We start from the raw sequence: 13729 nt of genomic DNA, 5'->3' as shown, positions 1-13729 counted from the left end.
AAATTTAATGTAATCAAAATTATCCATTTGATATCTCATAATGCTCTCTATTTCTTCTTTGGTTATAAATTCTTCCCTTATCCATAGATGTGACAGGTAAACTATTCCATGCTCCTTTAATTTGCTTATGGTTTCACCTCTTATATCTAAATCATGTGCCCATTTTGACCTTATCATGGTATATGGGGTGAAATGTTGGTCTGTATCTAGTTTCTGCCAAATTGGTTTCCATTTTTACCCAGAAGTTTTTGTCAAATAGTGAGTTTTTGTCCCAAAAGTTTGGATCTTTGGATTTATCAACCTCTAGATTATTATAGTCATTTACTACTGTGTATTGTGAACCTAATCTATTCCACTGATCCACCACTCTGTTTCTTTGTCAGTACCATATATATATATTTTTTGATGATTATTGCTTTGTAAGACAGTTTGAGATCTGGTACAGCTAAGCCATCTTCCTTCACATTTTTTTTCATCAGTTCTCTTGATATTTTTGACTTTTTGTTCTTCCAAGTGAATTTTGTTATTAATTTTTTCTAGCTCTACGAAATAACTTTTAGTTGTTTGATTGGTATGGCACTGAATTAGTAAATAAATTTAGGTAGAATTATCATTTTTATTATATTGGCTTGGCCTACCCATGAGCACTTAATATTTTTCCAGTTGTTTAGATCTGACTTTATTTGTGTAAAAAGTATTTTGTAAATGTGTTCATTTAGTTCCTGGATTTGTCTTGGCAGGTAGACTGTCAAGTGTTTTATATTATCTACAGTTATTTTAAATGGAATTTCTCTTTCTGTCTCTTGCTGCTGGGCTTTGTTGGTACTATATAGAAATGCTGATGATTTATGTGGGTGTATTTTATATCCTACAACTTCACTGAAGTTGTTAATTATTTTAGCTAGTTTTTTAGTTGGTTCTCTAGTATTTGAAAGGTACCATCATGTCATCTGTAAAGAATGTTAGTTTTGTTTCCTCACTGCCTATTCTAATTCTTTCAATTTCTTTTTCTTTTCTTACTGCTATAGCTAGCATTTCTAGTACAATATTGAATAATAGTGGTGATAATAGGCATCCTTGCTTCACCCCTGATCTTATTGGAGAGGCTTCTAGCTTATCCCCATTACAGATAATACTTGATAATGGTTTTAGATAGATACTGCTTATCATTTTAAGGAAAACTCCATTTATTCCTGTGCTTACTAGTTTTTTTTTTTTTTTAAACAGGAATGAGTGTCATATTTTGTCAAAAGCTTTTTCTGCAACTGTTAAGATAATCATATGATTTTTGTTGGTTTTATTAATTGAAATATACAATTATGCTGATGGTTTTCCGGATCATTGAAGTAGCCCTGCATTCCTGGCATGAATCCCTCCTGGTCAAATGTTTGATCTTTGTGATGTATTGCTGTAATCTTCTTGCTAGTATTTTATTAAAATTTTTGCATCAATATTCATAGAGAAATTAGTCTATAGTTTTCTTCCTTTGTTTTTTTCCTCTGTGTGGTTTAGATATCAGTAGCATATTTGTGTCATAAGAGGAATTTGGTAGAACTCCTTTGCCTATTTTTCCAGATAGTTTCTATAGTATTAGAATTAATTGTTTTTTAATTGTTTGATATAATTAACTTTTACATCTATATGGTCTTGGGGATTTTTTTCTTAGGGAACTCATTGATGGCTTGTTCAATTTCTTTTTCTAAGATAGGGTTATTTAAATATTCTATTTCCTCCTCTGTTAATCTGGGTAATTTGTATTTTTGTAAATATTCATCCATTTCACTTAGATTGTTAGATTTATTGGCATGTAATTGGACAAAATATCTCCTAATAATTGTTTTAATTTCTTCTTCATTGGTGGTGAATTCACCCTTTTCATTTTTGCTACTGGTAATTTGTTTTTCTTTCTTTTATTAAAAATCAAATTAACTAATGATTAATCTATTTTATTGTTCCCCCCCATAAAACCAGCTTCTAGTTTTATTTATTAGTTCAATTGTTTTCTTATTTTCAGTTTTATTATTAATTTATTAATTCAGTTTTTTATTAATCTCTCCTTTGATCTTCAGGATTTCCAATTTGGTGTTTAATTGGTAATTTTTAATTTGTCCTTTTTCTAATTTTTTTAGTTGCATGCCCAGTTCATTTATCTGCTCTTTCTCTATATTATTCATGAAAGCATTTAAAGATATAAATTTTCCTCTAAGTACTGCTTTGTCTGCATCTCATAACTTTGTCTCATTGTTGTCATCCTTTTAAATGAAATTATTGATTGTTTTTATGATTTTTTTTCTTTGACCTACTCATTCTTTAGGATTAGATTACTTAGTTTCTTGATTTTTTAATCTTTGCTTCCAGTGCCCTTTATTGAATGTAATTTTTATTGCATCTTGATCTGAAAAGGATGCATTTTATATTTCTGCTTTTCTTTGTGAGGTTTTTATGCTCTGACACATGATCAGTTTTTGTGTAGGTGCCATGTACTGCTGAGAAAAAGGTATATTCCTTTATATTCCCATTCACTTTTCTTCAGAGGTCTATCATATTTAACCCTTCTAAAATCCTATTCATCTCCTTAACTACTTTCTTGTTAGTTTTTGGTTAGATTTATCGAATTCTGAGAGGGGACAGTTGAGGTGCTCCACTAGTATAGTGTTACTGTCTATTTCCTCCTGTAACTCCTTTAACTTTTTTTTTAAGAATTTGGATGCTATACCATTTGGTGCATATATGTTTAGTATTGATAGTGCTTCATTGTCTATGGTACCTTTTAGCACAATCTAGTTTCCCTGCTTATTTCTTTTAATTAGATCTTCTTTTGCTTTTGCTTTGTCTGAGATCATGATTGCTATCCTTGCTTTTTTTAATATCAGCTGTAGCATAATAGATTCTGTTCCCTTACCTTTACTCTGTGTGTCTCTCTGCTTCCAGTGTGTTTCTCGTAAGAAAACATGTCATAGGATTCTGGTTTTTAATCCAATCTACTGTCCACTTTTGTTTTATGGGTGAGTTCATCCTATTCACATTCACAGTTATGATTACTGTGTATTTTCCTCCATCCTGCATTTTTCCCTGTTTATCCTTCTCACTCTCTCCTTTCATCCTATCCTTTCTCAAAAGTACTTTGCTTCTGACCACTGCCTCTCCAAGTCCACACTCCCTTCAGTCAGCTCCACACTCCCTTCAGTCAGCGCCCCACCCTTCTTTGTCACCCTCCCCTCCTACTTCCCTGTAGGGTAAGATACACTTCTATGCCCAACTAAGTGTTCATGTTATTCCCTCTTTGCGCCGTTTCTGGTGAGAGTAAGGATCAAGTATTACCCACCTCTCCTTCTTTCCCCTTTCCACCTTAAAAACTCTTTCTTGCCTCTTTTATGTGAGATAGTTTACCCCATTCTACCTCTCCTTTCCACCTTTTCCTAGTGCATCTCTTTTTCTCACCCCTTAATTTATATTTTTTAGGATATCATCCTGTATTAGTCCACTCACTCCGATGCCATCTTTCTAAATGCTCTAATAATGATGTCCTTAGGAGTTACATTCATCTTCCCATGTAGGATATAAATAGTTTATCCTTATTGAATCCCTTATTATTTCTCTTTCATGTTTACCTTTTTATGTCTCGAGTCTTATATTTGGAAGTCAGATTTTCTAGCCATTTCATCCGGAATGCTTGAAAATCCTTAAATTCATTAAATTTCCATTTTTTCTCCTAAAGGATTATACTCAGTTTTTCTGTGTAGTTGATTCTTAGTTGCAATCCTGGCTCCTTTGCTTTCCAGAATATCATATTCCAAGCCCTCCAATCTTTTAATGTGGAAGCGGGTAAATCTTGTGTTATCCTGACTGTGGTTCCATCATACTTGCAATATTTCCTCCTTAACCTAGGAGTTGTAGAATTTGTCTATAATATTTTTGGAAGTTTTCATTTTGTCATCTCTTTCAGTACGTGATCAGTGTTCTTTCAATTTCTATTTTATCCTCTGGTTCTAGGATATCAGGTCAGTTTTCTTTGATAATTTCTTGAAATAGGATGTCTAGGCTGTTTTTTTTGATCATGCTATTGATTTTTTTGGGGGGTGAGGCAATCAGAGTTAAGTGACTTGCCCAGGGTCACACAGCTAGTAAGTGTCAAGTGTCTGAGGCTGGATTTGAACTCAGGTCCTCCTGACTCCAAGGCCAGAGGATTATCCACTGCGCCACCTAGCTGCCCTGTTTTTTTGATCATGGCTTTCAGGTACTCCAATAATTCTTAGTTTATCTCTTTTTCAGTCTATTTTCCAGGTCATTTTTTTTTTCCAATGAGATATTCCACATATTCTTCTCTTTGTTCATTCTTTGGATTTTGTTTTATTGTTTTTGATGTCTCATGGAGTCATTATCTTTCACTTGCCCAATTTTAATTTTTAAGGAATTATTTTCTTCAGTGAGCTTTTGGGCCCCTTTTCCATTTGGCCAATTCTGAATTTTAAAGGGTCCTTTTCTTAAGTGGATTTTTGTGCCTCTTTTACTATTTGGCCTATTCTGTTTTTTAGGGTGTTATTTTCTTCAGTATTTTTTTGTGCCTCCTTTACCAAGCTATTGATTCTTTTTTCATGATTTTCTTACATCACTGTCATTTCTCTTCCCAGTTTTTCCTTTACCTCTCTTATTTTGATTTTAAAATCCTTTTTGAGCTTTTCCAGGGCCTGAGACCAATTAACATTTTACTTTGAGGCTTTGCATGTAGGTATTTTGACATTGTTGTCTTCTTCTGAGTTTATATTTGATCTTCCCTGTCACCATAGTAACTCCGTGGTCTGGTTCTTTTGTTGTTGTTTGCTCATTTTTTTTTTTACTTTAACTTTAAGTTAAAGTTGCACTATGCTCCCAAGCTTCAGATTTTTTGTACTGCTGTTTTTAGAGGTAGTTCTGGGGGGAGGGGTGTAAGTTGTGGTATGATCTAAGGAGAGGTGTGGTTTCTCCTGGACTGTGCTCTTGTCTGTGAGGGACCACAGAGACTCTTTCGCCTTGGAACTATGACCAGGGTTGTTGCTCTCCTGGGGCTCAGGCTCTAGTGCGATAATGCTCCTCTTCACCCTGGGATCGAGTCCCAGAACCATGCACAGCGCAGCGGAGTCCTGCACCCAGTGCCAGAAAAGGGTCTTGACTACTATCCTTCTGATCACTTTTCTGATTCCTTTACCATCAGTGGACTGAGAGCTCTGGAAGCTTCCGCTGCCAATTCAGTTGCTTCTAAGGCCTGCTGCTGGCTTGCCGGGGTGCAGTCTGCACTGGGCTGCATTCCACTCTCTCCCCACTGAGACAGACCTTTTCTGCTGACCGTCTTAAGTTTTCTTGGGCTGGGAAATTATTTCATCCCATCCTTTTGTTGATTCTGCTTTCCTAGAATATATTTAATTTGGGAGAGCCCAGGTTAGTCCCTGCCTTTAGTCCACCATCTTGGCTCAATCTCCCCCAGCACACCCCCAAGTCTTTAAAAATTGTTTATCTTTACAATATTGTTTTGTTGCATAAATTGTTCTCCTGGTTGTGCTCACTTTACTTTGCATCAGTTCATGAAAGTCATCCCAGGTTTTTTTTGAAGCGATCCCTTCCATCATTTTGTGTAGCACAATATTATCCCATCACCTTTGTTTTTAATAATTTTAGATATTCTCTAATTGATGGACACCCCACCCCCTAGTTTCCCATTTTTTGCTCCTCTGAAAATAGGTACTATAAATATTTTTGTACACAGATCCTTTTCCGTTGCCTTTGACCTCTTTGGAGTATAGACTTAGGAAAGGTATTGCTGGGTCAAAGGATATTCACAGTTTAATAGTTTTTTGTTTATAGTTTCAAATTACTTTCCAGAATGGCTGAATCAGTTCACAGCTCTATCAATAGTGCCCTAATATACCTATTTTCCTCTAGACCCTCTCACATTTGTCATTTTCTGTTTTTTGTCAATGTTGTCAATCTGATGGATGTGAGGGGGTATCTCAGAGTTGTGTTAATTAGTATTTCTCTAATTGTTAGTGATTTAGAGCATTTTTCATATGTTGATATCTTGGATTTCTTCTTCCGAAAACTGCCTATTCATCTCATTTAAACATTTATCAATTGAGGAAGGGCTCTAATCAACCAGTATTGTTGTCCAGCATCTTACTTTTTTGTAAGAATATCATGACATACTTATCAATGCTTTGCTAAAATTTCAGCAGCCTATATCTATATTTACCTTACCTATCATTTAGTAACATTGTCGAAAAAGGTTAGTCGTGACTATACTTGATGACCATTTCTAGATGATCACTAACCACTTCTAACTTAATCATTCATTCTTATATTTTTCCAGAAATTGGAATCAATCTAATTGGCCTATAGTTTGCTAACTCTGTTGTCTTCCTGCTTTAAAAAAAAAATGAGAACCTTTACCTTTTTTTGCAAAAGTCCTGCATTCTCTCCTGTCTTACTTTCAAATATAACTGACCATAACTTAGCAGTCACACTAGCCAGCTGTTTAATTCTTTGAGTAATAGACGGTGTAGTTCATCTTTGGACATGTGACTTGAATGTCTCCAGGAGAGCTGAGTGTCTCTGACTGACTCCCAGTTTTTATTAATTAGCAGTCCCTGTTCACCATTTTTTCTTTTCTCTTTTCAGTCTGAAGGCTGTTCTTCTTGGAAGAGAAAGTGGAAACAAAGTAAGATTAAGCAGCTCATGCCTTGTGTCTTTCGTCCTGTTCTGGGAGGTAGATCTATTCTCTTCTTTGGTCCTTCCCTCTTAATCCCCATAGCTAACAAAAACAAAATAGAACAAACATCATACTCTGTTTACTGCCCTTACCTATCCTGGTCAGCCTTTGTTCCTTCTGAGCTTTAGCATTCCTGACACCATCTTTTAAGGACCTTGTCATTATTCTGGATTCTTCCTTGTTAACCTGCTTTTGCTTCTGTATTTTATAGTTGGTGAGTTATCTGTGCCTATGCTTAGGTGTTTTCAGACAACTGCCATATTTTCTCCTCACCTGAGTTGTTTCTCTTTGTGTTTTTTGAATTTCATTCATGACAGTTTCCCAATGCTCCTGAACTGACTTCCCCTGTAGAATTTTAGTCCGTGAGATCTTACCTATTTTTCCTCTGAAACCTTTGAAATGTTCTCTTTACAAATCTAGGAGGTATGTCAGGCTTTCCCCAGCTATCCTCTACTTCTCTATCACAAATTCTGAACTCTTATTAAAGTTAACATGCCTCTATTATTAATATTAATAGGAAATGTTAATAATATTTATTATATACTTTTATCATTTTAATATAGTAATTTTAGTAACATTATCATTTTATTATATATTTGTGTTATATTATTTATAATTATTAATTAAATTACTTTATTAATATAATTAAGGCTCCTATTAAAAACCTCTAAAGTGCACTATTTGCTTTTCATATATAGTTATTTTAAAATTCTCATTTGTATATTTGATTATTCTTAAATTTTAAAATCAATTGATATATTTTAAATGTATCATTTTACATTTTAATACATTTTAAAGAATACATTTTAAAATCAATTGATGCTCAAAAATTATAATAAAATCAAATTGAAAAAATAACACATGACCTGAGACACAGAAGAGATACGTTAATATGGGACTATATAATGTATCCTGATGAAATGGTCTATGACCACTGCGGTGGTTGTATTTCCCTTATGAATGGGGTAAATTTGGTATAAAGTCACCTTCCACTTCCCCTCTCCCCCCACTCTAATACCATTGTTAAGGAGATGCCACCCAGTGACTGTAATTAGGATCCCTTATGGCCTTTCATTTTTGTCAGGCTCTGTCTGCTGGCATTGTTCTAAGATTCTTCCAACATTGTCACATGCTGGATTGTTAGTGTTTTAGCCAACCTAACAGGTGCAACCAGGCACTCATAGTGATTGAACCATGCATTAGAATGTGAGCTCCTTGAGAGAAGGGACTTTTTTCTTCTCTTTCTTGGTGCCCATAGTGCTTAGCACAGGACCTGGTATATATACTTAATAAATGTTTGTGGACCGACTGAAGTATTTACTGTTTTCCATCATCTTCAGTTTCTTGGAAAGAATGCTAAAAGACGTAGGTTCAAATCATAGTTCTCCCACTTACTACTTATGTGGTCTTGGGAAAATCTACCTCTAGACTTCATCAGTTTCCTCATTTGCAAAAGGAAAGGAATGACAAAATCAAGGATGATTCTAATGTTTCAGTTAGTGGTGATAGGAGAATGGAAACAGAAAAAATGGTTATAGAGAAAAGAGGAGAACTAGGCCCCTCATCACTTCTAATTATGGCTCCTAAATTCTCTAGGTTCTTTTCTGTTGTTATATTTTTGGAGGCAGCTCTCCTAAGAAGTTACAGAACACAATTTTTAGCTTTTACATAGAAATATTTACTTAAAAAGAAATAATCAGAAATACATGAATATACTTTCTCCTGTAATACATGGGAGGCAAAATCCTCTACTGCCTCAGTCTCTGGGAAGGGGAAGGGGATTAGATTCATAGTTTAGCTCAGTTGCTATAGACCACAGTCCCAGTTCCAAGTCCAAAATTTCCCTGGAGCTTGAGTCCAGGTGATGAGGTTTTGGGGTGCTGGGACCCTGACAATACTATGGCAGAGTTGCTTGGAATGAATTCACACACTGAAGCTTTCTCTTAGTCAAATGGCAAAAAGTTCATTGTAATGCTTTAGGTAAAGTGGGCAAGAGTCCTTATGGGAACCCTGTGAGAGTCTGAGGATGGTGCTGGGGTTTATATGGAAAAGGGGCATGGGAAAGGAATGCCAGAGATATTAATTGGGTAATCTAAGGGTCCAGGTATCTTTGGGAGCTATGGATTGGAAAGTGTAGGGAATATGCCAGACATTGAGGGAGTTGTCGGAGACAAGGACCATGGAGATCTGGCAGGAGGAAGAGTTCTTGGGCCAGCCGGGGACAAAAATCCTTGGGGCAGGCACCCCTCTGTCTGTTCTGATAAGAGGTTGTGTTCTGCAGTAAGAGAAAATTTTCTCACAGGAGAGGGGCTTACTGAGAAATCGGTAGGCTTCCAGAGATGTGATCTTAGGGCTAGGGCCCAAGCACCCCAACACCGGCACCCTGGCTTCTCAGGGCTTCCATGCCAGGCTGGCTATACTACCCTCCCTGCAATCCTTGCCCCAAGGTAGTTTGAATTCCCATTCTGTAGGATCACTTCCTACACCTGAAACTGAAGAACACAAACAAAATAGAATAGAAACAAACATTTCCAGGGCCTTTTCTCCAAGCTCGGGTAAAAAGAGAGGTAACAAGGAAAGTCCATCCATTCTCACTTGTTCAGTTCATGGTATCCTGATTGTGATTTAACTGAGATCCCCACCCTATGGACATAGCCAGTAAGAGAGCAGCAGAAAAAGGACAATTGTATTTTTAAAAAATACTCAAGGCAATCAAATATATTATGAAACAAAAAGGAATCTACGATAATTATCCAACAATATTGTATTGAAATTAACAAAGTTATCACCTCCTTCTTTTGGTATTTGTTTTTCTACCCAATATTTAGACCCATTCAGCCCCTATAAAACCAAGCAAATCATATTTGCTTTGGGAGACAAGCAACCTAGTGTCTCAGAGATAAAAATAAAGCAAACTGGGAGCTCTTGAACATTAATAGGACCTATTTCTTAGAGCAAGTAAGCTAAAGCTATTGATAGGTTTAAAAATAAATTTCTAAATATAAGGCACATAATGAACAACTTTCAGGTAGCTCTGTGAAAATAAAACTTTGTATGAAAACAAATGAACAAAAAAAAATGAGAAAAGTATTTGAAGATTGATTCTGAATAGGGAAAGAACTGGTACTATAATCTGAAACTAAGTGTACAATTTATCAGAATTTGAAAAGGCATAAATAATCAGTACCTTTATAAACTCTTGGAAGTATTCATTATAGTGACTTAACTCAGGTGAACGTGTGCTTCCAGTGGAGCTCATGAAAACTTTAGGAGCCCCAAGCTGTAACAGTTATCAACTATTCTCCCTTCATCCAGCACTGCCAAAAGTTAGTATAGGGTTCTGTAGGGAGCCCAACCCAAGTAGACTAGAGTCCACAATAGACGTTGTTTCACAGATCAGAGCATCTGTCTTCATTTCAGGTCCTCATTATTTTATTTATTGAAACTTAAAGCTTTAAATAAAACTGGTGAGCTTGGGAAAATTTGACTTATCTCAGATAATATAACTTTAAAAAGTACCTAAGTGATCCTCTTTCAGGGTCTTCATTGAGGGATGTCTAGATCACCCTAGAACATTTACAGGGAGTTAGAAATAAGTAGAATAATTCACTATCATACAAAATGATGGAATCTTCTAGGGGACTGATTAATTTACCTAAATGCTTCATAATCCTCTTAATCTTATAAACATCTTTCCTCTCATGAAACTTCATTGGGTATTCCTTCTCATTAGGGGCAATAGGAAACAAGATTAGTAAAACATTTTGATTGAGAACCTCCAACTAAAAAAAAAAAACTTACCATGTACTCCTCAGGGTCCCTTACTTTATTTGAGTGCCAAAGTATTTTAGTTACTGCTTGGGTAATAGTTGCTGATAAATGGCAACATTTGAAAAAATTTATGTATGTGTATGTATGTGTGTGTGTGTATATATATATATATACATATATATATATACACCTATGCACACATACACATATGTATGAAGGAAGGAGAAAAAAAGTAGATTTAAATTCCTTCTTTTCCTCCTTCCCTTCTGTAAGGTATAAGAAATTATGTTTCCATAGATGTAGAGGAAGTGGTCTTAAAGTCGACTATAGGTGTGAAAGGAGCGGTATTACTCAGAATTGTTTTTAATAAAAATATTCAGAATAAAAAGTGCTGAAAAGTATGATAAAGGTTACATATTGATCAAACTGTGTGTGCTTAATAAGCTTATGTAGAGGGAGGGAGGAACATATTAAGGAGTAATGTGAAGTAGGTGTTCTAGGAAGTTGTACACCTTGAAGTGTCCAGCCAGTGGAGAAACGAGGGAGGGACCTTGCCTTCAGGGACAGGAATATAACTGCTTGCTCTGGGGTTTGTTTGCCTCTAGCAGCGCGCTCCCTTCTTGCAAAAATTTATAATAAGTGAGCTTGCCTCATCTACCTCGGGAGTCTGTGTCTTTGCTATAGAAGTTATTTCTAACACCTTCTTCCCTCCCTGTAGCCAAGGGTAGTGGGATGGAAAAACAAATAGCAAAAAACATTTAACTGTTTATTTTTTGAAAAGGAAGTAACTCACAGAACAGGGCAAGGTTTCTCAACTGCCGAAGGTAGAAGAAGCATTCATATGGGATAAGTCAGCCAACACTGACTCTGATGCTTCTGTAGGGACAGGTTAGGTAAAGAAGGAAGGTCCTCTAGACAATTCTGAATTTTCTACCCTGGACCAAATTCCCAATAGCCCTGCCCTCATGACAGCTGATTGAATAATGAAAGCCATGAACTACATGCTGTAATTTGAAAATGTGCCAGTTTAGTGTTTTTCTTTATTCTTTGTTTTTTAATTATTGAGAGATGTAACGAAAATGTTCGCGTAAATTTGGAGCAAACAGCTAGAAGAAAAGTAACGAAGTAAAACAGGATACTGCAGGTCTTACCTTGTTTTGCTCATAGAAGTTAAGTAGAACAAAAGAGTCCATAAAATTGAAACAATTGCTAAAAGTAAGTAAAATGGGGTGCAGCTGGTCTTACCTTGTTTTGCTGATAGAAGTTAGTAAGTAGGACAAAGGTTAAGCTTTGCTTAGTGTGCACACGCTTAATAGGTTTATAAATATTAGCTTCTCCACCTCCAGCAGGGGCAAAGACACCATTTTCTGAACATGGGGTGTATGAAGAAGGAGCAGGGACGTGTCAAGGAGTAGATGAGTAATAGGCATGCCAGAAAGTTGTATACTCTGGAGTACTCAGCCAATGAGGAAACAGGAGGGACTTTGTGGCCGAGATTAGAGATAAATAGTGAACTCCTGCTTTGGTATAGGGCGTCCTACTAGTCCATAGGACACTCATGGTTGCAACTGTGTAATAAACTGGGCTTTTAACTTCTTCCCTCCTGAGTCTGAATGAGTTATTCGTCACATTATAAACTACCATTTATATTTTTTCCATGATTAATTTTTAAAAATATCAAGTAGCTTACAATTAGACTATAAACTTTTTGAAGGGACGCACTATTTCTTCTGGTTGTTCTGCTTCTCCATAGTTCCTAGGAAAGTGCTGGGCACGTTTTAGGTGTTTATTAAATATTTGCTGATTGATTGTTTTCCCCTTTCACCTTAGCTGTTCTTTCCTTACCACTCCCTGCAACTGTGTGCTTAAATTCTATAGCCTCATTTTAAAACTAGTTTAAGTAAAACATTGTTAGGAAGAAGCATTTGCTCATTTCAGAGGCACCTATGGATGATTCTCAGATTATACAATATTTTGGATTATTCCTACCGCTACTTATCTTGAATAATAGAGACAAGCAAGACAACTGATAACAGACTCTCTTTTTCCTTCTTTTTTATCTTACACATAGGTAATAGTGATCCAAAAATATTTCCGAAGGTGGCATGCCAAAAAATTTGTAGAAAACTTAAGAGAACAAAAAAGAAAAAGGTTGGAGTGGGAAATGCAAGAAAAATTAAGGAAGGAAAAGGCAAAGAAAGAGTGGCTGCAAAGAGACTATGATCGGAGAATAAATCCACAAGCAAATGAAGACTTTGAACTTCTTTTCCATGCGTTGGAAGGTAAGTTCAATTTAATGTAGGCTCTGTGTATAATGTTGCTTTAACAATTTCTTGATAGGATGACCATGTATTTTCCCAAAGCCAAGTGGGTTATATTTTCCATTTTAGAAAAAGTCCTTTGTGTATTTAGAATTTTTAAAATTACGAACCAGAAACAAAAAGAAATAACCAAAGAAACATAAATATATGAGGAATCAAATCTTATATAACACCCTTAGATTTTGATAAAGTAGAACCGAACAAATCAACAATTAAGCAAAAAAGGATGTTCTTGTTCTCTAAGTCTTTTCAAAGTTCTTCGACCTTCAACTTTGTTTTCTTTAAATATATGTATATATTTGTATGTTTACATATGTATTACATAGTTAATATGTATAAAGTTCTGATTGTATTGATCCCAATATATCACTTTGTATGTCTTTCCATAAGTCCTTGTATGCTTCATATTGTTCTATTTTAAAGGCACAAAAATATTCCATTCACATACTAAAATTTAGTCAACCAGTCTCCAATCATCAGACACACAGGTTGTTTCTAATTTTTTGCAATGACAGAGCAAATATGAATTTTTTTTGGTGCAGATATGTCCTTTTCTCCTTTTAAAGTTCTCTCTTTTTTTTTTGTAGGCTAAATTTTTCACTATGATAGAATAAATTTCTTATCTCATCATGTCTGAAAGTAATGATCAGTTTTACAGCTTTTGTTGTATGTTGCCATAATACTGTATTTGCATCCATCTAAAGATACGCCAACAATGCATTATTGTGTTGTGCCTGTTTTCTTTGTGCCATCTTTGATAAAAGACTGTGAACATTTATTTTGTGAATGTTGTTGAATGTCTCACCTCAGACTTAGAATTTCAAACTCCACACGTCTAAAACATAACTCGTTGTCTTTCCCCCTGTACCCCAAACTTCTCCCTTTCTGAAACTTCCCC

General features: G+C 35.5%; 1 protein-coding gene across 1 annotated transcript in view; it reads left to right on the top strand.

Annotated features, from left to right (window-relative positions):
* The window catches only part of IQUB (IQ motif and ubiquitin domain containing), a 90935-nt gene that overhangs the window by 34282 nt on the left and 42924 nt on the right, over positions 1-13729 (top strand). The window contains exon 7 of the mRNA XM_027855180.1: positions 12582-12792. Coding sequence (XP_027710981.1) covers positions 12582-12792 — 211 coding nt within the window. The remainder of the gene's footprint in view (positions 1-12581; positions 12793-13729) is intronic.

Source organism: Vombatus ursinus, unplaced genomic scaffold (assembly GCF_900497805.2).
Source record: "Vombatus ursinus unplaced genomic scaffold, bare-nosed wombat genome assembly UNPS02010788.1, whole genome shotgun sequence".
NCBI lineage: Eukaryota > Metazoa > Chordata > Mammalia > Diprotodontia > Vombatidae > Vombatus > Vombatus ursinus.
Note: the sequence above shows the minus strand (reverse complement) of the source record. Positions and strands in the feature narration are given on the sequence as shown.